General features: G+C 37.3%; 2 protein-coding genes across 3 annotated transcripts; one reads left to right on the top strand and one right to left on the bottom strand.

Moving 5' to 3' along the window:
• The first annotated feature begins 279 nt into the window (after positions 1–279).
• LOC121384370 (protein FRA10AC1-like) lies at positions 280–18,862 on the top strand. Of its 2 annotated transcripts, none has more exons than XM_041514737.1 (14): positions 280–321; positions 1,884–1,948; positions 3,346–3,407; positions 4,893–4,979; positions 6,252–6,297; positions 6,750–6,826; positions 7,670–7,753; positions 8,270–8,354; positions 9,403–9,448; positions 9,895–10,008; positions 11,019–11,061; positions 13,089–13,186; positions 15,367–15,484; positions 17,341–18,862. In XM_041514737.1, the coding sequence occupies exons 2-14, from the start codon at positions 1,916–1,918 to the stop codon at positions 17,381–17,383; spliced, it is 936 nt and encodes a 311-aa protein (XP_041370671.1). In that variant the 5' UTR covers positions 280–321; positions 1,884–1,915; the 3' UTR covers positions 17,384–18,862. The 2 variants fall into 2 exon arrangements, with proteins under 2 accessions (XP_041370671.1, XP_041370672.1); XM_041514738.1 differs by having other exon boundaries at positions 310–346.
• Positions 18,863–22,562: 3,700 nt separating this feature from the next.
• LOC121383279 (39S ribosomal protein L19, mitochondrial-like) lies at positions 22,563–23,720 on the bottom strand. Its single transcript, XM_041513197.1, has one exon. The coding sequence runs from the start codon at positions 23,710–23,712 to the stop codon at positions 22,795–22,797; it is 918 nt and encodes a 305-aa protein (XP_041369131.1). The 5' UTR covers positions 23,713–23,720; the 3' UTR covers positions 22,563–22,794.
• Between the last annotated feature and the right edge of the window lie 183 nt (positions 23,721–23,903).

Raw genomic sequence — 23,903 nt, 5'->3', positions numbered from 1 at the left:
AGTAGGGAAAGTATTGGAATATGTCCTGCTAGGCAGAATAAAAACCGACCTGAGCAGTTTGCAATACGGCTTTACTGAAGGTCTCTCGCCAACAATGGCTACCTTACTTGTGGCTGAGGCCAGTGCAGAATTGAAAAATACATCTGGCAAATTCGAGGCCTGCACTTCCCCAAACTGTTATGTTTACTGTAACTACGAGGACGCAATCCTTGGTGCACCTGTGAAGAGGAGGTTTAATACGCACAAGAAAAAGGGCCATAGTTATCTGCCCATGGGAGGTCACTCTATGTTTTAATGGGTTGTGTTTGGAAACAAAATCAGGTAGCCTATTTAATAATTACAACAGGTAAAATTAATAGCATCACAATTTACAAAATTCAATGTCAGTGCTCAGCAAAGATTTGTTGTTAGCTGACACCACATGGCGGGACGTTGCTCAGTGGTACAGCGCGATCGATTCCCATCGATACATTAATATTTCGCAAAGATTATGTCCAAAATATAAAACATGTACATATGCAAATAAATGATTGTGTACCTTCAGCTTGTGTCTCAAATATATTTTCTGTGTTTGACAAATCCAGTAATGCAGAAGCTGCTTGTTTCTTGCCTTTCTCGGATTCTCTGCCCTCCAATCGACGGTGTCTAGCATGGCGCAGATCCCGGAAAAATATCCGCCCGGTCCCCCCTTCCCCTAACCCTAACCCTAACCTTAACACCAACCCTAGCCCTAACCCCAGCCATAATCCCAACCCTAACCCTAACCCTAACCCTCAACCCTAACTAAAAATAATAATGGAGGGGACCGGGCGGATATTATACCGCTCTTCTCTCCTGGAATGATAATTATTTTTAAATGATCTGTTTTTACTGGAAGTTTGGGAAGTAAAAAAAATATTAGTTGTGGGAGATAGCAACACCATCTTGGGGACTTATACATAATAATAATAATAATAATAAAACGAAAACTAATGAGATGTTTCTTGAAAACTAATCTCAGATCATATTTTTAATTAATGTGTTAAGTTGGGAAAAGTTGTGCCTGAAGTTGTGGGGGGTTTTATTTATAAAAAAATAAATAAAAATAAAACAATTCAAGAAGGGTACTGGCAGTGATATTAACTTGCACCTATATCTCCTTAACGTGCTCATTGTTCATGTTATAAATTGAAAGATTGCTACATTTATCCAAAGCAAGCAAGTAGGCAATTAATTTACCTGTTATGAAGTGACGATAACAAACGCGATAATAATCGGTAGGTTCCCATTGTTGGCGTCCGACGATAGACACGCACTTTATGGCTGTAATCCAAAGCTTTCTTCGGGGTTCTGGTTTCTTTGGGATGCGAAAAAAGCTCCTTGGGTTATCCTTTTCGAATCTGCTTGTGCAATCGATCACACAACAAGATACAACCATTTTGCTTTCAACGAGATTACCAGATAAAATAATAACAAAGGAATCAGTCGGCCATGCGGAAGTACCGTCTTGCCAACCAGTCCAGTCACGTGATTTTTTCGTGACGTCACAGCGAACATCCCTATTGGGCTATTTCTCATTCCAGCCAGTTCTTCACAATTGTTGTAACAAAGGCTGTGGTATGTACTATTCTGTCTGTGGGATGGTGCATATAAAAGATCCCTTGCTGCTAATTGAAAAGAGTAGCCCATGAAGTGGTGACATCGGGTTTCCTCTCTCAATATCTGTGGTCCATAGCCATATGTCCGATGCCATATAACTGTTGAGTGTGTCGTTCATCAATCATGATTGCAATAACTTAGTATGGTAACGTTTTTTGGTTATATTCATAATGCCATTAATGGGACAATTTTTAATTGGTCATGAATATTAATCTACAAAAATGTATGTTTTTGTTTTGTTTCAGACTTGAATCAAAGACTGCATCAACAGTCAGCCATGCACAACACCAAAGAATATATTTCATCGCAGGTATTATTACATTAATTTCTCAAAACTCATAATATAAGTCTGCAGTGTCACCATAAAAGCTGTTGTACCAAACTAATTTGTGAAAAACATTTTTATAAATACAGTAAAACCCCTCTAAACTGGACATCCATGGTACCAAGTAATTTTGTCCGTGTCCGTTTTTCAGGAGTTTGCATTGATACAAAAGCATTTGATCTCTTGTCATTTATTTCTGATGGTACCTATTCATCTTCGGCTTTATATATGTATTGAAGATGCGACGTTTGTTTGAACGTTCCATGTTGGAAACTGATTTAGCTAAGAAATGCTTCTGACATCTTTTCAACACCTCAGAGCCAACATTACTTAAGCATACTCTTTATTTTGCTAACAAAGTCGAATTCAAACAATAGAGAGACAGTGAATTAAATTAACTATAAACATGTTTGTGAAGAATATCAAAACTGTCACGCTTTCAGTTTTAATTTCTTAATTGCTCTCTGCCAACTGGACCCTGTCATACATAATGTGTAACAGTGATCACACATTCAAGCGCTAACCTAACATTATGCTTATTGCTTTAGCTATGTTTGCAGTCAGGTAATCTGGCTGAAGACTGCGAAATGACAATAAACAAAACAATTAGTGCCGCCGTAATGATCTTTGACAATGGTCTGATCGTCCAGTTTTCAGAGGTACAATGTGCACTAAGTAAAAGGTTTTTGGACTGATTTAATTGTCCAGTGTTTAGTTTAGAGAGTTTTCCGGTTTAGAGAGATAAACTGTAGTGTTAAAAGATACGTAAGTCATGGGACCATGGAAAATATCTGGTTTTGAGATAATTCTGGTTTAGACTTTAGAGATGGTCTGGTCTTGAGGAATTTCACTGTATATGGTGTTTATTTTGATATTTTTCAAATGGAATAAATTACGGTTAGAAAATGGTTTGCATTTCAAGGTTGGTTTTCTAAATTATGATTAAAAAACAGTTTGCAATTCAAGTGCAGGTTTTCTTGGCCAATAGTACCCCATGACTGGTATATTTCAAAGGCCCTGGTGTGTGCTGTCCTGATTTGGGAACTGTTTGACATCCAGTTGCAGGATGTTCATTATCTTGGAAAATAAGAGGCTGGCTGAGACAAGTACATGTACAAGTAGGTGGTTGTATAAACTGAAAAAAGTTAAGTTTGTTTTGTTTAAATAATGACACCACTAGAGCACATCAATGGCTAGTAGATGTCAAACACAACTAGTATATCAAAGGACATGGTTTTTGCTAAGACTACATGTACATTTATACGTCAAAAATTGTCAAATAACTGATGATTAATAAGTTAGTGTGATATAGTGGTGTCAAAAAACAAAGTTTAGACTGTATTATTCTGTGTATGTTTATCTCAACTTGCTTATCGTTTCAGATTCACAATGCTGGTGGATATGGATCAGAGTTTGAATCAGACGCCGAGCGGAAAGAACGCAGGTTTGTAGCTCTAGACAGTTCAATAAACTGACCCTCATACCAATAATTGTGCTCATGGTATGACTGTTAAAACTTGTGAAATTACGACATGGTCGCTTACATATCCAGACAAACAGTATGTAAAATAATAAACTTTTTTATTATTAATAATAATGGTAGCAGAAAGAACGCAGGTTTGTTGGAGACAATACAATAAGTTGACTCTCATACCGGTAATTGGGCTCATGGGCTGATTAAAGTTTGTGAAATTACAACAGGGTAGGTTACATATATCCAGACAAACAATATGTAAAATAATTTTTTTTAAATTAAATCTAGGCCAAAATTTTGTCACATATATAATTCACAAACTAAATTACCATCCACTGTTCCTACTACCCTCTGTCATAAAAGACATAACTGTAAAATGTTTAATCATTTCATTGATATACAGTTAAGTTTTTGTTCGAGCCAGTGCACTACAGGAGCATGTCAGCTCGCCCACTACCAACTCTCCCCAGCGGTTAGTCAACTCACCCCACTCTGTTTAGTCAACTCGTATCAATTAATACACCAATATTTTAAAGCAATAATGTGCATTAAATATTGTTGAATATGCACCACAATCGGAGTCCAAAAGCCTTGCCTAATAATTCCTTTACAGAAATAAGGGACAAACTCACAAACGTTAAAATAGGCTTGACAGTTCATTGTAATAGATTATTATTTATCTGATATTAGGATATAAAACCATTTAATAAGTGGTCACAATAGTGGAGTTTCACTGTAATGTTAATAAATAAAATTACATCAAAGTTGTAGACATCCATTTTTAATTTCATGACAATTATTTATGAACAGTAAAGTTTGGGGCGAGTTGTCAAACCATTGGGGTGAGTTGGTTTTGGGGTGAGTTGACTAGCATTTGCACCATGACTAAAATATCAAAGGCCATGGTGTGTGCTATTCCGTCTGTGGAATGGTGCATATTAAAGATACCTTGTTACTAATGGGGAAAAAAATGTAGCAGGTTTCCTATCTAAGACTATATGTCAGAATTACCAAATGTTTGACATCCAACAGCTGATGATTAATAAATCGGTGTACTCTTGTGTCATTAAACAAAACAAACAAAGGAAATACAGTTAATTATACACTTGTCTCGTTCATCTGTTTGTTGAATGGGTGGGACGTAGCCCTCGCCTGATGCGCGCTCGGTGTGGGATTGATCCCCGTCGGTGGGCCCATTGGGCTATTTCTCGTTCCAGCCAGTGCACCACAACTGGTATATCAAAGGCCGTGGTATGTACTACCATGTCTGTGAGATGGTGCATATAAAAGATCCCTTGCTGCTAATTGAAAAGAGTAGCCCATGAAGTGGTGACAGCGGGTTTCTTCTCATTATCTGTGTGGTCCTTCACCATATGTTTGACGCCATATAACCGTAAATAAAATGTGTTGAGTGCATCGTTAAATAAAACATTTCTTTCTGTTTGTTGTTTTCAGGGAAAGTTTCAAGAATCTTCTTCCGAAGAAACGGAAAGGTACGGATGGAGTTCCTCAGAAGAAAGAAATGGAAGATGAGTACATAAAGTAAGCCATGATTAAATACCACATTGTGTATGTTTATAAAGCTGGTTAACTTCGAACACCTTTTGACTTCCATCTAGAACATATTTTACCAGCCCCAGTGGCGTCGTGGTTAAGCCATCGGATATAAGGCTGGTAGGTACAGGGTTCACAGCCCAGTACTGGCTCTCACCCAGAGCAAGTTTCAACGACTCGATGGGTAGATGTAAGAGCACATCACCCTCTTCTCTCTCTCACTAACCACTAACAATTAACAAGTAACCCACTGTCCTGGACAGCCAATGGACTACAGGCTGGTAGGTACAGGGTTTGCAGCTCCGTACCGGCTTCAACTTCTTAAGGGCTCAATGGATAGGTGCAAGGCCACTACACCCTCTTCTCCCTCCCTAACCACTAACCAACTAACAACTAACCCAGTGTCCTGGACAGACAGCCCAGATAGCTGAGGTGTGTGCCCAGGACAGTATGCTTGAACCTTAATTGGATATAAGCACAGAAATAAGTTTAAATGAAAATGAACATATTTTAATGTGGGGGGTGGGCAGGATTTATCTCAGTCAGTAGAGCGCTTGCATGAGGTGCTTGTGTTGTAGGATCAAATCATCTCAGTCGACCTATTCTACGATTGGTTTTTTCCCCATCTCAGCTGGTATGAAATTAGTCATATCACATTCTTGCTTTAGGGGCGGGACATAGCCCAGGGGTAAGGCACTTGCCTGATGTGTTGTCGATCTAAGATCGATCTCTTGTCTGTGGACCCATTCGGCTATTTCTCGTTCCAGCCAGTGCACCCAGGCTTGTATATCAAAGACTGTGGTATGTCTTGTCTGTAGGAAAATGCATATAAAAGATCCCTTGCTACTAATGGAAAAATGTAGCGGGTGTCCTCTCTAAGACTATATGTCAAACTTAACAAGTGTTTGACATGTATCCAATAGTCAGTGATGAATAGATCAGTGTGCTCTAGTGGTATTGTTAAACAAAACAAACTTTAATATTCTATTCGGGTCAAAAGATGTGCCTCAAAATGGATTTTGTTTTTAATTAGGACATTAAATCAATGACAGTGACAGTAAGTGTGCTTCAGAATGTATTGAATATTTATAGTATAAAGTACTGTAAGTTTTATTTATCATACCAAGAAAGAAGAACTTTAAAAAACATTAATACAAAATATATTCAGTTAACATTTTAATTGAATTAAATGACCATATAAATATGTATAGAATGTGTGGTATATAGTGTTGTAAAATGTTTTCTTTCATCATTTTTCAGAGAAGAAGCAAAGATTAACAGATTTCAGATTCTCAGTATGGATGCTGTATCCTTGTTTTTAATACATCATCATGAGGTAGGTTGTAGTACATACAAGATCTAGACATTGTTGATGTGCGGTCGGTGTGGGATCAGTCCCGGTTGGTGGGTCCATTGGGCCATTTCTCGTTCCAGCCAGTGCACCACGACTGGTATATCAAAGGCTGTGGTATGTACTACCCTGTCTGTGGGATAGTGCATATAAAAGATCCCTTGCTGCTAATCGAAAAGAGTAGCCCATGTAGTGGCGACAGCGGGTTTCCTCTCTCAATATCTGTGTGGTCCTTAACCATATGTCTGACGCCATATAACCGTACATAATATGTGTTGAGTGCGTCGTTAAATAATACATGTCTTTCTTTCTTATAAGGTTGTGGTCAAACGTTGCCATGTTGTGGTTACGTTTTGGAATATTATTTATGTTTGTGGTTGTGTCAATTCCTTGATGCATTCTCTCAGTATGCACGACACAAGAAGTTCATCAACGATTATCTGCTGTACTATGGAGGGCGGAAAGAAGACTTGATGAGAGACACGTAAGTAGCAAGTTTGTTCGAAACATACGAGTCCAGGGATATTACTTGGGTTATGTTTACTTGAAAGATAAGAGGATAGTTATTACAGGAAACGTTTTGTTCAGTATTGGGTTATGATTCTTTATGCAAATTTCAGATATTGCTACACAATTCTAAATGTTAAATAGTTGTTGCTAATCAATGTTTAATCAATTAACAATTGGAGTTGCATAGTGAAATAAGTTGAAAGATAGTAGGATCTGCCAAATCATGAAGAAATAATATGGAATTCAAAAGGAAAGAAATAGAAAAGGGGTAGTGGAATTTAAAAAAATAAAAATGAAAACAAAATATTCCCTGTATTATTTATTATTGCTGAAGGTCATACTTGGCATGAAACTTGGTCCATTCATTCCCAATTTTTTGAAACATAAAAGGAATTCAGCTTTGTTATCAGTTGGAATCTTTTGTTTCGCCGGTGATTATTTGTGAATGTCTGTGGTAAATTTACAGACATGAGAGTATTGTATGGTCATAATATTATGTTTCATCAAATGAAGCTTTTATTTGATTTCCGTAAACACATGAGTAGGTTTGGTTAAGAGGTACCATGAGTATAGGAAAGATAAGTAGAATTTATTGTTAAAATTTCATTCTAATTCATTCTGAATATAAGGTACATTTCAATGGGATTATTACATTCATTTGTGTCATTATATAATTTGCCATGTTGGTAAAAGTCTTTTTGTGTATAACCGCCATTAACATCTGCAAATTGTGAAATATAGTGTAGTTATTCCCCATTTGATATTTTTCACTTGCTTATGTTTTGTGTAATAAAAAAAAAATTCCACATATTTTTAGGTCGAAGGATAAGACCGATCTTGATGTGATACGGGAAAACCACAGGTTTCTGTGGACGGAAGACGATGAACTGGAGGAAACCTGGTGAGATATTGTTATACGGTTTGTTCCATGATCATCTGTCATTATGTGTAGAATACAAGGAACCTCGTTACCTAGGTGATTATTTTGAGATGAAGCATCTGGTAGACCATTTGTATAAATCTTTACGTAACTTTAAAAAGCCACAAAATGTAGATTTATGTTGTTAATAGAGACTGAAAAGTCCATGATTATAAATCTTTAGAGTTTAAACGCATGACTTTATTAAAGTCTCCAGACATTTAACAGCATGTTACATGTGTGGGTGAGACTGCTAAAGACTCTTGTGACTTTTAACAGCATGCTACCTGTATGGGTGAAACATTGTTATAGTATGGAGTCGGCACATTAAAGGTTTATAAAATCAGACCATCATATCAAAGTGATCAATTACAAATTCATGTAAATGTGTGTTTAACAAATTATTTCTGGACAAACTAAAATCAGTTGTGGATTTTCTTTAAGCAGTATTAATTATGTTATATTAGAAAATAATTTAATATTAATTACTTTTTGAAGGGAAACAAAACTAGCAAAGAAATACTATGACAAGCTGTTCAAAGAATATTGCATAGCAGACCTTGGCAAGTACAAAGAAAACAAGGTATGCTGCCTCTAATTGTTTTTATTTTACATCTTTTAGGGTTTTTCATTTTGTTTTTGGGGTGGGACGTAGCCCAGTGGTAAACATTCACTCGATACGTGGTCTATTTCTCACTCCAGCCAGTGCACCACGACTGGTATATCAAAGGCTGTGGTATGTGCTATCCTGTCTGTGGGATGGTGCATATAAAAGATCCCTTTCTCCTAAATGAAAAGAGTAGCACATGAAGTGGCGACAGCGGGTTTTCCTCTCTCAATATCTGTGTGGTCCTTAACCATATGTTTGACATCATATAGCCATAAATAAAATGTGTTGCGTGTGTCACTAACTAAAATATTTTACTTCCTTCCATTTTGTGTTAATAGGAACTTGAGCTTTACTGACATCTCTCATTTACTGCATTACATAAACAACTATGGACGGGTATTTTGTGTTCATCTCTTTAACTTCCAAGTATAGTTATTGCTTTGAGTCATGTTGAATATTCCTATTTTAATATATTATATTATTTAACTTTTGTGTGACACCCAAATGCTGATATATATTTAGTGCAGAAACATCATTTTAAAAATCCGTCATATTCTACCATGTGGGATGGGAAAAGTACACCTGAGGTGGTGGAGTACTTGTTCTATCCCACCTGACTGCATATAAACTATTATTTTACACGAAAACACAAAGATGTCTAAAAATACTATCTTTTTTATTTTGACCGTTTTATCATAAATAAACCGTACTATCATGTTTATAAATTAACAAGACTACCATAACAGAATATTAACTATAAATTAACAAGATAAGTTTTATAAGGTAGATTTTAATAGCAAAATATCAGTCTGATGACCACAGATATAACAATAGTTAGTTCCCCTTGTTAATCGTAATCTTGTGATGGCTCATGGATATCCAAAATACCAACTGGCTAATACTGAGATCATCTGGGCAGTGAGTGTATTAAAACAATAAACTTTTTTTTTAAAGTCTCAGTTAGTAATAATGACTTAATTTGTTTGTGAAGATAACTTAATTCCGACTTTGATTTTAACAGATTGGAATGAGATGGAGAATAGAAAAAGAAGTGGTAGACGGAAAGGGTAACATTATATCTTTCTCAAATCACAAGAAAATAATAAGTATTTGATAATTTCTATTTAACAGTTATTTATTTTATAAATTTAAAAATAAATTTAGGCTTAATTACATAGTTAAAAATATTAACACTTTGAATTTACAAAAATAGCGTATAATCTGCTAAAACATTTGGCCACACTCAGCCACATGTAAATATTCTTCTCTAGGTGCTATTGAAAATAATATTATTTGTTGGATTTTTTATAAAAGAAATTATTTCTTGCATATTTAATAATGATCAGCATACACACTTGTCTGTTGTAGATTTTTTAATGTTTGCATTCTTTATTAAAAACACAACGAAACGAATTTAAAAATTAAAAAACAAACAAAAAACTAGGTAGGTATGTTCATGTCATATACCGATACACTTGAGGTAATTAACTTAATTAGTATTTATACTTTTCAGGACAGTTCCTTTGTGGCAATAAGAAATGTTCTACAAACGATGGCTTGAAAAGCTGGGAGGTGAATTTCGGATATTTGGAACATGGGGAGAAGAAGAATGCTCTAGTAAAACTTAGTATGTTTCCTTTCGTTAACATTTACTATGCTAAGTTAATGTCTTCTCTACCAACCAGGGCCCCGTTCCACAAAGCAATCTTAGCCCTAAGATCAACTTAAGTGCATAGGGTAGCTATGCGCATACGGTAATCTTAGGGCTAAGATCGCTTCGTAGAATGGGGCCCAGGGGCAGAGATGTAGCTTAGTGGGTAGGGCATTTGCCTGAGGATTGGTGAGCCATAAGAGTGATCAGACTTGGTGCACCTGAGCAAATTTTGGTTTAGCGAACTTTTAGATATGTAGAGAATTTCTTTGAAAATTATTAAAATGTGGTTAATTTAAGGAATATTTTATTAGCCAAAGAGTAAATGGTGCAGCCACTTTGTATACAAATTAGCAATAGGCTAATTTGGCACTGTACAGGGTGAACCTTGAAATCATGCGCAGAATCACAGTAATGTACAGTAAGCCTTTGATATTGACCCTGTTACATGTACATTGTGATCATTTGACATGATCATACTTTACTGCCATATTGGTTTTTTATGTTAAAAGGAATTATCACTTGTTGAGACCACATGGAAAAGGTAAAATGGTTTACGGGAAACATCGGTTGAGACAATGAATATAAATCTTTATTGTCCATTGAATAGAGAACATGGTTCTGGTACCATTTTTCATTTCAACTTATTTTTATGCTTATATCCAATTACGGTTCAAGCACGCTGTCATGGGCACACACCTCAGCTATCTGGCAGTCTGTCCAGGACAGTGGGTTAGTTGTTAGTTGGTTATAGTGCTTAGTGAGAGAGTAGAGAGTGTAGTGGTCTTACACCTACCCATCGATTCATTAAAACTTGCTCTGGGTGGGAGCCGGTACCGGGTTGCGAACCATGTACTTACCAGCCTTATGTCCGATGGCTTAACCATGACACCACCGAGGCCAGTTCCTGGTACCATCTGTGTACCGGTTTTCTGAGTATATTACAAGTATGGATTGTGATTTGTTAGTTACCTCCTTTCTTTCAGGATTGTGTGCAGATTGCTCATACAGACTTAACTATCACCACAAGTAAGTACATGTACATGTGTTTAACAATGTCATACCTGTAGCTTGTCATGTTAAAACGTTTTTAAAATTTTTTGTTTAAAGACACCACTAGAGGACATAAATTAGAAGAAAGTTGCTTCATTTTTCCATTAGAAAGTGAATGAACTCTTCGTACGTGCCCATGTACCACAAAGGTTTCAGGCACGCCCATCTTGGGTTTAACCTCTTGACTTTCGCCAGTGACTACATGTGTAAGTCTGGGACAGGAGGGGATGGGTCAAGTCAAGTATGGAACAAAAATTAAAATTTGAGTGTTCGGCCGAAATATTTCCCAGTGTTTTGAAGAATTTTAACGGGCTGCCAAAATAAAGTGTGTCGGACTATTTAAAAAAAAAAAAAAAACTTTTTTGAGCAGGAAACTAACAAATTAAAGTTTGACTAAGCCCTTACCTGGAGGCAAAGGTTGGTGGAAAGGTTGGCTTCTATGGCAAGTCGATGGGCTGGTTGGTGTGGTAGTCTTCAGTGTGAAGATGAAAGTTCTTTATCAATCCTGCACAGTCTCCCTGTAGGACGATTTTGAAAATCCTGTGGATGGTGGTGTTATCCATTCCTACAGTCAGGATTGCCTGCCAACACTGCCAATCCCTACTGCACATAAGGTAAAATTTGACACCATCAGGTCTGTTGATGAAACAGTATCTGCCCCGGCCAGATGGTAATGGGTGGCACGATTTAGGTGTTAATGATCAGGGCAGGTACTTGTCCTCAGAGCAACCTCTCACGCAGTGTCTGCAGGAGTGTTTCAACTTGGGACACGTTATAATGTTTATTAGTATCATAACATATTATTTGTATTATTATATAATATGTATCCTAAAACATTAATGTATGGTAGTGATACCAGGGCCTCCAACCCTGGCATTACCGTATTTCTTTTTTGGGAATAATAAACTTTGAAACAAAAAAACAACAACCTCGCACACAGTCTGCAGGAGCGTTTCAACTTGGGACACACAGTAGTCCATCTGGTCTCTTCAGGCATTTATAGCAGGACTGCTTCTGGAATGCTAATCTACTGCCTTTTGGTATCACATTCAGTGTCCCCAACAACTATCGAAGGTGGAGGATCTGAAGTGTGATCATATCAACTGTAACAATGTGGTCTTCTTCCTGCTTCTTAGGAGGAGTTGATTCTGCCCTAGCTGCCGAAGTCTTCTTCTATGGGGGTGCCGGAGCAGAAGGTACCACTCCCAACTGTTGAGCTGTTGCCTTTGTTTCCCCCTTTCAAGCTGTTCGTGCTGAAGTTTGTATCTTCTTGAGGGCAGATTTAAAAGGGACTGCCCCCAGCAGTTGAGCCATTGAGCTGCCAGCTTTGGTCTCCCCTTGTCTGCCCCTGGCCGTCTTTATAAACCAGGGTAATAGTAGCCACATTTCCATCATAACTGACACGGAACTTTAACAGTGTGCCAAAGTTTGGCAGCATAAGCCAAAGGGTTGGGGGGGGGGGGGGGGGGGGATTTACTGATTCAGGTACAATGTCGACATTCATCATTCAATGACAATTAATGAGTTTTTCCATTAGCCAGGTATCTTCTATATGCACTTTACCATAGATAGGACAGCACATAAAATGGCCTTTCATGCCAGCTTGTTAAGAGGTTAAATATAGCTGTTGTTTTTATATTATGTTTTGTATATGTACACTGTGGTTTTAATGTTTTGGGTTGGGCTTCTCGGTCTCTTTGGAGCAACCATTCATCTGTCTGTCAGTTTACAGAAACTCATTTCCAGTTGAAATATATATCTAAAATGTACTAACAAATATTACAATGATGTGATTGTTGTCCTATACTCATTTTTGTGTTTAATTTACTTATAAGCACAAATTATTACAACCATTTTCATGTACAGTTCCTGTTGTGACCACATATTACATATGTATGTGTAGTACATTTGTGTATTAGTAGCTTTAATTGAAAAGACACATATTGTTTAATATTTACTATTCAGTTTATTATAATTATGGTGTTTGTTGTTGTTTTTAACAGAAGAAAAGAAGTTTTACCGAAGAAAAAGAAAAAGAAGATAAAAGAACTACAAAGCACGGAACCTGAACACAAGAAACATAAATCAAATGAAGAAAACGGTCTGTGGTTATTATTACAATACATGTCAGGTTATCAAGTTGAGTCACTTTCAGTAACACTTAAAATAATCCATCAAGCATATAATAATTTCATTAGTACACATAACTTACTACAATAAAAGTTAAGCAATGTTTTTTAATATATACTCTTCAAAAAAAGTAGGGGAACTCTAATAAGAATTTACAATTGCCAAAATTGTAAGGTATATTAGCTGTGGGGAATGGTTATATAATAATAATTTGATAACACCATTCAGTGGGTACACCATCCAGTGGGTACACCATCCAGTGGGTGCACCATCCAGTGGGTGCACCATTCCGCGGGTGAGCCATTCAGCAGGTACGCCATTCAGTGGGTACACCATTCTGCGGGTACGCCATTCCGCGGGTACGCCATTCTATGGGTACACCATCCAGTGGGTACGCCATCCAGTGGGTACGCCATTCAGTGGGTACACCATCCAGTGGGTACACCATTCAGTGGGTACACCATTCAGTGGGTACACCATTCAGTGGGTACACACCATTCAGTGGGTACACCATTCCGCGGGTACGCCATTCTGTGGGTACACCATCCAGTGGGTACGCCATCCAGTGGGTACACCATTCAGTGGGTGCACCATTCAGTGGGTACACCATTCAGTGGGTACGCCATTCAGCGGGTACACACCATTCAGTGGGTACACCATCCAGTGGGTATGCCATTCTGCGGGTACGCCATTCAGTGGGTACACCATTCAGCGGGTATACCATTCAGTGGGTACACCATTCAGTGGGTACACCATCCAGTGGGTATACCATTCCGCGGGTACACCATTCAGTGGGTATACCATTCAGTGGGTACACCATCCAGTGGGTACACCATTTAGCTGGTATACCATTCAGTGGGTACACCATCCAGTGGGTATACCATTCCGCGGGTACGCCATTCAGTGGGTACACCATTCAGCGGGTACACCATTCAGGGGTACACTCAGTGGGTACACCAGTCAGTGGGTACACCAGCCAGGGCCATTCAGTCCCATCCAGTGGGTACGCCATCCAGTGGGTCACCATCCAGTGGGTGCGGGTATACCATCCAGTGGGTACACCATCCAGCGGGTACGCCATCCAGCGGGTACAACACCACTCAGTGGGTACACCATTCAGTGGGTATACATGTAGCCACCTAGTGGGCGGGATGTAGCCCAGTGGTAAAGGGCCCACTCGAATCGATCACCGACGTCGATCCCCCGGTCCTTCTCATTCCAGCCAGCCCACATGATTATCAAAGGCCAGGTATGTACTACCCTGTCTGTGGGATGGTGTATATAAAAGATCCCTTGCTGCTAATCGAAAAGGGTAGCTCATGAAGTGGTGACAGCGAGTTTCCTCTCTCAATATCTGTGTGGTCCTTAACCATATAACTGTAAATAAAATGTGTTGAGTGCATCGTTAAATAAAACATTTCCTTCCTTCCTTCCTGCCTACTTTTCTCAAAAAGCCTGCTATTATTAGTCCCCTACGGGTCCAACCGGAGGAGACTATAGGTTTTATCTCTGTCTGCCTGTCCATCTGTCCCACATATAGTTTTTCGAATGTGTTTTTCTCAATGCCTTGAAATATTGAGGTGAAATGTTCTGTATAGCTTTATCATGTACTGTTACAGGTCATGTTTGATTTTCATGGGGATTTAGTTTTTGATAGAGTTATGACCCTTGAACTTAGGAGATATGAAAATCTGTTTCCCAGACTGTTCATGTCCTGTTACAGATCAGATTTAACATTCATGGCAATTTACCCATTTTTCATAAAGTTATGGCCCTTGAAAGTACGAGATATGAAGAAAAAAATTCCAGACTTTTTTTCCAGTGACTGAAGATATTGACATTAAATTTGGTAAATAGCTTTATCATGTACTGTTACAGATTAGGTTTAAAATTCATTGCATTTTACCCATTTTTCACAGAGTTGTGGCCCTTGAATTTAGGAGATATGAAATATTGCGGGGCCCTGCAGGGGACATGTATTGCTTTAGCAGTATTCCCAGAATGCTTGTTGAATGAGTTTTTTATTTTGTTAAATAATTCTGAACTATTTTTGCCAAATTCAACTTGATTTAAATTTGCATTTTATTTAACAAGCAGGAGCTTAACCTCACCTGTGATAATTTTATGTCTAACTCACATTGGAATTTTCAGAGTTGGGAGAAGAAACAACACAATCTACTAGAAAGTCTTCAAGTGGAGACAACTCTGAATCACAGCAAGAAGAGTCTGTCTGGAGTGGCCCTGCTAAAATTGTGGAAGAAAAGTCCAGGTTTGTCACACTGTACATCATCAGCCCTTGAAATACCGTAAATCCTTGAATAAAAGCCATGGCTTCTGGGTTTTTTCCCCCAACGATCGGAGACTCCGACCTCTATTCAAGGCAGGTCTCTATATTTTTTTTTTAAATCATTTTCCTGTCCCGCATTTCTCGCCATGTGGTTAAAAATGTGACATCATGCAATGGAAGTGACGAGTATAACGTGGTCATTCACCTGACAAAGCTAGAATAGCAGAACTAGGCAGGTTTCTATGCACGGCAGGTTTCTATTTACTTTGCGACGCTCGGAGTCCCAGCCTTTAATCGAGGCAGGCTTCTATTCAATGTAGATCTCTATTCAAGGATTTACGGTAAGTTGTGAAATATAGGTTTGGGGTTTGTTTTATGAAGCGATCACAGTGCTAAGATAGCTACCGTATGTACCTAAGGTGGTCTTAGTGCTAAGATCGTTTAGTAAAACAGGGCCCAGATTTCTCTCCTTAAATGACACTTTGTTCACAATCAAGATTTTGTTCACAATGCATTGTTTTGAGAATTTTCTCAAGTGACTATGCTTACTGTAACAAATAATACCCAAATGAAATAATGTTTCTAATTACGTTTATTACATTTCTTATGAGGCTAAACATTCTCACTTACTCTCGCAGGATTTCATCTCATGGGAATTAAATGGGTCCTACTAAACATCCAAATGCACTGAAATTTACTGACAGAATTTTTTTTATGTTAAGTACTATCCTTTAGTACGATCCATTTTTCCAGTATTTAGAACGATCCATTCTGATCAGCCACCTATTTTGTCTTCTGGTCATAAGCGTACAAAACGGAGGGAGGGGGAAGCAGTGGGGCAAAAATGATAAAAGATATATTGGGCAAAATGAGCTTGCCTAAAATCTTTTCACCATGTATTTTCATCATATTAGTTGTGTATTAAAAATGTGTAGTGATTTGTTTGCAACTCTATATAGACATTTGTAAATAATGGTAATATGAATAAATGTTATTCAGATTCAGTTTCATTCAGTTTGGGCAAAAATCAGCCGTCGTCCCCCCCCCCCCCCAAACAAAAATAGGAGCCTTTGATTCTAGTTGCAATTTCTGAACTAGAAAGTAACAATGGGTTACAAGTGGAAAATACCACATATCCTACTAATTGCTTACACAAACTGTGGGATGGATGACACAAATAAAATCAGACTTTAGATGGATGACAGAAGTAAAAACGCAATTTAGATAGATGACAGATGTAAAACTGAATTTTAATTGATTACTTTGAAATATAATATTCTAATTTAAAGTCGTAGATACTAGTTTGAACCTGAGAAGCTGGAAACTAAGTTTGTTTAATCTTCAAACCTGTTACACATTCGGATAAAGTTACAGATGAATGAAACAAGAGTCTGTTGCAATGAGGAAATACATGTACCTTTAAAAACAAAGACTGGAGCTTGTCTCTATAACTGTTACCTCTGAAAGGGATGTGCTTTTATAAAAAATATAAAGAATGCTTTTTGTGGTATTACAAACACCAGGATGACCAGCAACACTTTGGATTTACGGAAATGGATATTCTAAACAACAAAATTTAAGTACCGTAATGTCTGGTTTCAATTATCAAAAATGGCTCTTATAGTGAGAAATATGCCATAGTGTTTAAAAAACTAGGGTCTGTCACTTTAAGTTGTATGGATTGTGATTTCCAGAATAAGCTTTCTCCGTAGTTCACTGCTGCTTCATTGTAATATTGTTGCAGCATTTAATTGAAACTATTTAATAACAAAACTTTAAAATAAAAATTGTTTTCCTAGGAATTACTAATCATACATGAATGTCATTTTTCATTTTAGGAATGAAGAATTTGACGATTATTTTGAAGACATGTTTTTGTGAAACTCTCTGTCACTGTGGTTTAACTAGCTGACTGTATTCAGTATGGATCTACCAGAGGTTGCCATGACAAGGGGTTTCTAGTTCTTCTTTTATGAGGAGTTATAAAAAAAACCTCCACAATTACAACAGTTTCTGAGATCCACATAAGACCAAGACTCTCTGTGTGTTCAATGGTGTTTATGAAAGCATTTCAACATTAACTAGTTGATGGCATACTGATGAACAAGAGAGTAACCTTGAAATGCCACAAAAATACAATAGAATGAACAGAAACTCATATACATGAAGTGATGAACATGACTGGCCATGGTGATATAATAGTTAAGTAATAAGCCTTAAGTATGGGAGGTACCAGGATCGTATCCTGGTACTATAGTTTTAATAGCTTAAGTGTGGAAGTGTATGCAGAGTTGCAAGGCCACTGCCACGACTTATCTCTCACTGGCCACTAACAACTAACCATTATCCCGGTGCAGGACAGACAGCCCAAATAGCAGACGTGTGTCCTCAGGACTGTCGCCTTGAACTTTAAATGGATAATGGCAGGGCTTTGGATATCATTAATTTGGGCACAATGGGGACTTTCGTCTTTTCTGAGTGCAGGAAGGTTGGTTTATACATGTAGTTCAGTAATGTCATTAACAGCTGCTAGAGAGTTGTGAGAAGTGCTTTTCAAGTTAACATTTCAGTGGTTTTGATGTGAAATATTTTGAGGTCAGCGTGTTTGTACTTAATTTGGGCATGATTATTTGGGGCGCAACATTCATCACCTCGACTTTGATGCAATCTAAAGCCACGAACCGCGTGAAAATCAAATGAAATGAATGAACTTTGGCATTCCGAGAGAATGTTGTGATAAAACAGAATGTCTAGAGGGTAAATAGTTTAGATGTTGGTTGATGTTTTTTTTTTCATTTGATCATCATCAGGATGGTTTATTTGTTTTCCTCTCACTGGCCGTCAGGCTCTAGCAATGAACATATTTGGGGAATACTAGTATATTTATGACTACTAGCATTTACATTTTAAAAATATATATATAATATCGGTGAAATAATCAGAGGAAAGTCCCTTTTTTTAAATGGTTACAATTTTTATGGTCCCGGTATTGAAATTCACGGGGTCGGTGTAGGGTCCTTCATGTCCCCTAGGGGAAACACTGGTAAACTTGTAGTAAGAAGAGCATGTGGTGAAAGCGAACTAGGAAACATCTGTGTAGGAAAAGAAAACCGAGATTCATCCGAACTGAAATATTGAGAGGGGCTATCTATAAAGTACATATGCCTAGAGATGAGGGAGGGGGGTGTTAGGAGGTGAAAAGTATGCAGGGAGGAGGGGTATCGAAGATAAAGAGTACATGCCAAGATTATCAGTGTAAAATGTATGCAATCCAAGTGTCTTAATTGTATCCATGTACTTTTCAGCTACGAATATCAATATGTGCCCATACATTTTGGGGGGGGGGGGGGGGGGGGGGGGGGGGGGGGGGATGAGTTTGAATAAAAAATACAAAAGATGTACATGAAGAGAGGAGCATTAGAAGTCCCAAATTTCATGTGCTCGTTCTTCATGAATGACCCCTAATTAGTGAAACATTCTGATGGTTGGCCAAACAAAAAGTTATTTTAAAGTTGGACTATGTTTATAAACAATGTGAAACTTGTTACTACAGTAGCAATGGAATAAATTATTTTGATGCTTTTCCCAAAATTGTGTTTGTGTTTCTGTACGAGACTGGACTTAGTTCAGCTAGACAAATTGTATGAAGAGATGTTATTGCTAGATTAAGTAGAACTGGTTTCCTTGGAAATGGTGTAATCACAACCTCATGATCGGGTTGCATACTCAGGCACCTGCAGAATGACAGAAGAATAAGTCCTATCTTGTAGTTACAGGGCTCGAACTTAGTGACAGCACAGACGGCGTCCAAATATTCTTCTGCGTTCAGTTTCATTATGCTCGTTGAATTCAAATCCTGAGTTTCACTGCCTCCATGAATTCCACTAACTGTATATACATCTGTATGTGTGTGTGTGTATACAGTCAAACCTGTCTTAAGTGATCACACAAGGGAGTAGATAAAATTGGCTGCTTAAGACAGGTGGCCGCTGATTACAGGTTGCCACATACAGTTTTTAAAAAATGTGTTGTGGTTTCTTGTTTTATCGTATGTACTGCTAATCAACGGATGTGTGCTTCTCCAGTGGCGGATCCAGAAAATCAATTTGTTTTTGGGGGCAATGACAAGAGGCAAAATGTCAATTCGTTAGATATGGTATTATATTCAGATGATTGATACGGTTCAAGAATATGATGACAAGCAGTAGGCCTATTATAGTTTATTACTGTTTGTATTAGCACATGCAGGGTTGAAAATTAGCAGTTGCCTGGTCGCCTATGTCGACCTTTATTTGCTAAGGATGACTAAGAATTTTACAAAGGTAGTCCGTTGGGGACCATCGATTTTAGGGTCTAGCAAGTATGGTACCAGTTGGAAAAGAAACACACTGAAACTGAATCGAATGTGACAAAACATACTACAGATCTGGCAGCAGAAGACAGAACATGTTCTATATTTTTACTGCACCAAAATAATGAATAAAGATAACATTCATATATAGTAATAAAAACATATTAATTTATTAAGTTTTAAATCTATACCATCTCAAATAACATTTTATTGGGGGTAAAAGTTCAGTCTAAATTAAAACAAAAATTAGTTACAAATTACCATTAAACTGCATAGGTCAACTCTTTTTTTTTTCTTCTTCTGATACAGGTTTTAAGGCAGTTGATGGAATATCCAAGGTAATCAGAGTGACAAAAAATTAATACATGATCAGGGCCGTATCTCTGCACAAAGCAGTCGAATGGGCATTTAGAAAAATAGTGGACAATTCTATGGATCTCTATCTAGTGCCTCGTTTATAGAACAGCCACTCCCGAGGAAATCATTTACTAGGGATGTCACCCCTCGTGCACCGCCACAAAGTTTATTCCATCAAACTTGCAATGCTAGTTTACTAAAGCATGCACAGTTACACATTTAGTCTCTTTGTACTGTATTATTTTTTACTTCAGAGACAATGTAAGTCAAGCAGCATACCTTGGCTGTTCTAGCATTTTACCTTCACCTTGTATTAAAAATGAGATGGTACTTTGTAAAGTAAATTTTTTATTTATACTGGAATTTTTTTTTTTTTTTTTTTTTTATTTGAGTTGGTATGGGTTTAAAACTAATAACATGTTTTTATATGAATTTTAACTTCATTCATTATAAAATTAAATGGCAATTCATCAGTTTTCTTTTGATACAGACAGACTATGTACGGTGAGCACTTGGTTATTATTCAACCAAAAAACATTCTAGTTTTGACCTGCCTTGGTGGCATCGTGGCAGGCCATCGGTCTACAGGCTGGTAGGTACTGGGTTCGGATCCCAGTCGAGGCATGGGATTTTTAATCCAGATACCGACTCCAAACCCTGAGGGAGTGCTCTGCAAGGCTCAGTGGGTAGGTGTAAACCACTTGCACTGACCAGTGATCCATAACTGGTTCAACAAAGGCCATGGTTTGTGCTATCCTGTCTGTGGGAAGTGCAAATAAAAGATCCCTTGCTGCTAATCGGAAGAGTAGCCCATGTAGTGGCGACAGCGGGTTTCCTCTCAAAATCTGTGTGGTCCTTAACCATATGTCTGACGCCATATAACCATAAATAAAATGTGTTGAGTGCGTCGTTAAATAAAACATTTCTTTCTTTCTTTTCTGTTTTGATTTTGGCAGTGCAGTTAAATTTCAATATGATAATTGGAGGCCTGGTTGAATTTGAGAAGGTCTAGTAAGATTTTTCTTCAACTGGCCCTGCTGGCATTCATGAATTTCATGTTAATTTTCAACACTGCACATGATGCCGAGATTAAAGCAGGGTGATAAACTTGCAATAGTCACTTAATGTATGCCCTGCATATCAATATAGTTAATTTACTTTGCTTTTATATAATCGTATAATCTACTCGAGTTAAACAAATAATAAAATATGATTTTCCCTCAGTTTTAGATGCATTATAGGATAACGGTCACAACCAGCTGAGAATGTAGAATAACTGTTTTTTATCCTGTTCTGATTAAAACTTGTGAAAGGAAATTCTCCATTCTTGCCTCCACTAGGATAAAACCGATATCCTACAAAATTAACTGTTTCAAGTGTCTAATAGACTATGTCATATCGTGAAATAAATTTCTGAGGTGGCCACGATTACATTAAAACTCCAGTGTTGGTACATTCAGATAATCATAGTACCACATTTAGTAATATTCGCAACTCGCAACTGACAATTTTATGCTGAACTATGATGTATTCAGTATAATTGGCAATAAAACAAAGAGAAAAAAAAGAATGCTTGTTGCACGAAGATTTCAAGTGGAAAGTTAATATATACTTCACCAGTCAAATCTACTACATGATTTCTGTAAAATTGAAGTATGGTATCAGGGCTAGCTCTGAGTGATCAGAAAATTTCGCCAAATTATCTAAAAAATGCCAAACATATAGCTATTTTTCAACAAAATATAAATTATAACACTATTTGTTCACCAAATTGAAATAAAATTCGCCAATTCTTGTCAAAATTCGCAATCAGCGAATTTGGCGAGTGGCAGAGCTAGCCCTGGGTATACATATTTAAGAAACAAGTACTGTATTATTCTTTGTAATTTTGTTATGGGTATTTTTCATCAAATGTTGTATTTATAAAGATCACACATAGTTACTAGATAGTTAAATATTTGGTTAAACAGTATCATTTAATTTAATAAGTTCCGTTAAACGTTTACAGAATTTTGTAAACGTTAGTCCTATTTGCTTGCTTACCCCTCCACTATAAAACATGGTGTAATATATTACGGCAATCCGTTTTGAAAAATAATCTTTGGTTTTCATGCTTACCAATAATAGTATTAATGATATTTTGGGTTTTAAAAAGTATAACTTTTGGGTAGGCCTTACATTTAAAACCTTTTTTGGCACAATAACTCAATATATGTCCCATGGACGACTATTTCCATGACAATCGATTTTGGATTTTTATAATTGATTATCACATCAGTGGAGGCCAACCGATCAATGTTCGATTATAATCCATCATTGAAATATTAAATATCAAAAAGTCTCCAAACATCAACCAATACATTTTTTAATTATTAATGAATTTTTGTGACATGTATACATGTTATCAAGATTTACATTGTGTAGTTATAACCAAAGTTTTACTGATGTAGAACTGATAGTTTCTTAAAGAGTGTACAAAAACACAAGTCACTCCTATACATGTACATACATATATAATATATGTATATGTACCTTCATATCTCGCCTTGAAACTTCATCAAGGAGAGATAAATTAGTTTCAAATTTATGTTTTCTTTGTCAGAGTTCGAGATTTTCTTGTTTCATGAACTTTCTTCGAGTAAATCTCTCTCATAATAGTGTCTGATTCATCATCATTTATTGTTTCCCTGTAATGTTTCATTAAGTCATATTTTTCCCATGGTTTTGCCACTTTTTTAGCTTTGTCACGCAACTTTTGAGATACTTCAAAGGGCTCTACACCCTTTAAATCACACCTTTCCCATCTTTGATGCCAAGGTCGTGGATTTAATCTGACCATAACCGTGTTAATGGGAACTGTGGTGCCTTTTGGCAGCGGTGTGGCTTCCATGTCCATAGGGACTGTGCTGAATTCATGTGGAGCGTCTCGAAGATACATCAGATCGTCGTCCAATCGCTTCTCAAGCCTCAACACCTCGATATTCTGAAGAACTGGGCTGTACATCTCGTACATTATCTCTATGCCTTGTCCATCAATGACATTCCGCAATATGAAGTACGACCTCAATCCGTGACCCCCTCGCTGAATGCAAATACCAACAAATCTGTTCGTTTTTCCAGGAGAATGGGCATCTGCCACTTTAACAGCCATGATACTGCCAACATAGAATTCTGGCAAATCGATAACGGCTCTTCTCCGATACATATCTTCTCTCTCCAATAACTCACATATTCTGTCTCTATGCTTCGGCTCTGGATTTGGCAGAAAGTCTGGGTAAACGTATCTGAAATCCCTAGGCACGTTCAATGCTTCGCGATCCCACTGCTGTTGCTGTACTTCCTGTTGCTTTGAAAGAGGTGATTGGCGGTGATCTTCCACCACATCATTCTCGAGGTAGTTTACACGCTGAATGTAATTTCTTCCTGATCGGTGTCGTTTCGGAACTGCTGCATATATTCTTGATAGCTTCAAGTTCAAAACCTTTCGTACGATGGAGGCCATTTTGATGATATCCTATATGAATTTCCTCCAACTAATTGAGCGCACTATTTGTTAATTAGACCGAATATTTCTGTCTCTGTAAAGCATTATTTCATGTTTTATATTTATATATTTAATGATTTGTCTATTTTATATTCATATCTCATGTTCAATGATTTTTACAGAACCATTTAACATAAGATATAACTATA

The sequence above is a fragment of the Gigantopelta aegis genome, chromosome 10 (genome assembly GCF_016097555.1).
Source record: "Gigantopelta aegis isolate Gae_Host chromosome 10, Gae_host_genome, whole genome shotgun sequence".
Taxonomy (NCBI): Eukaryota; Metazoa; Mollusca; class Gastropoda; order Neomphalida; family Peltospiridae; genus Gigantopelta; species Gigantopelta aegis.
The sequence above is the reverse complement of the archived record's forward strand: the minus strand, read 5'-3'. Positions and strand labels throughout refer to the sequence as shown.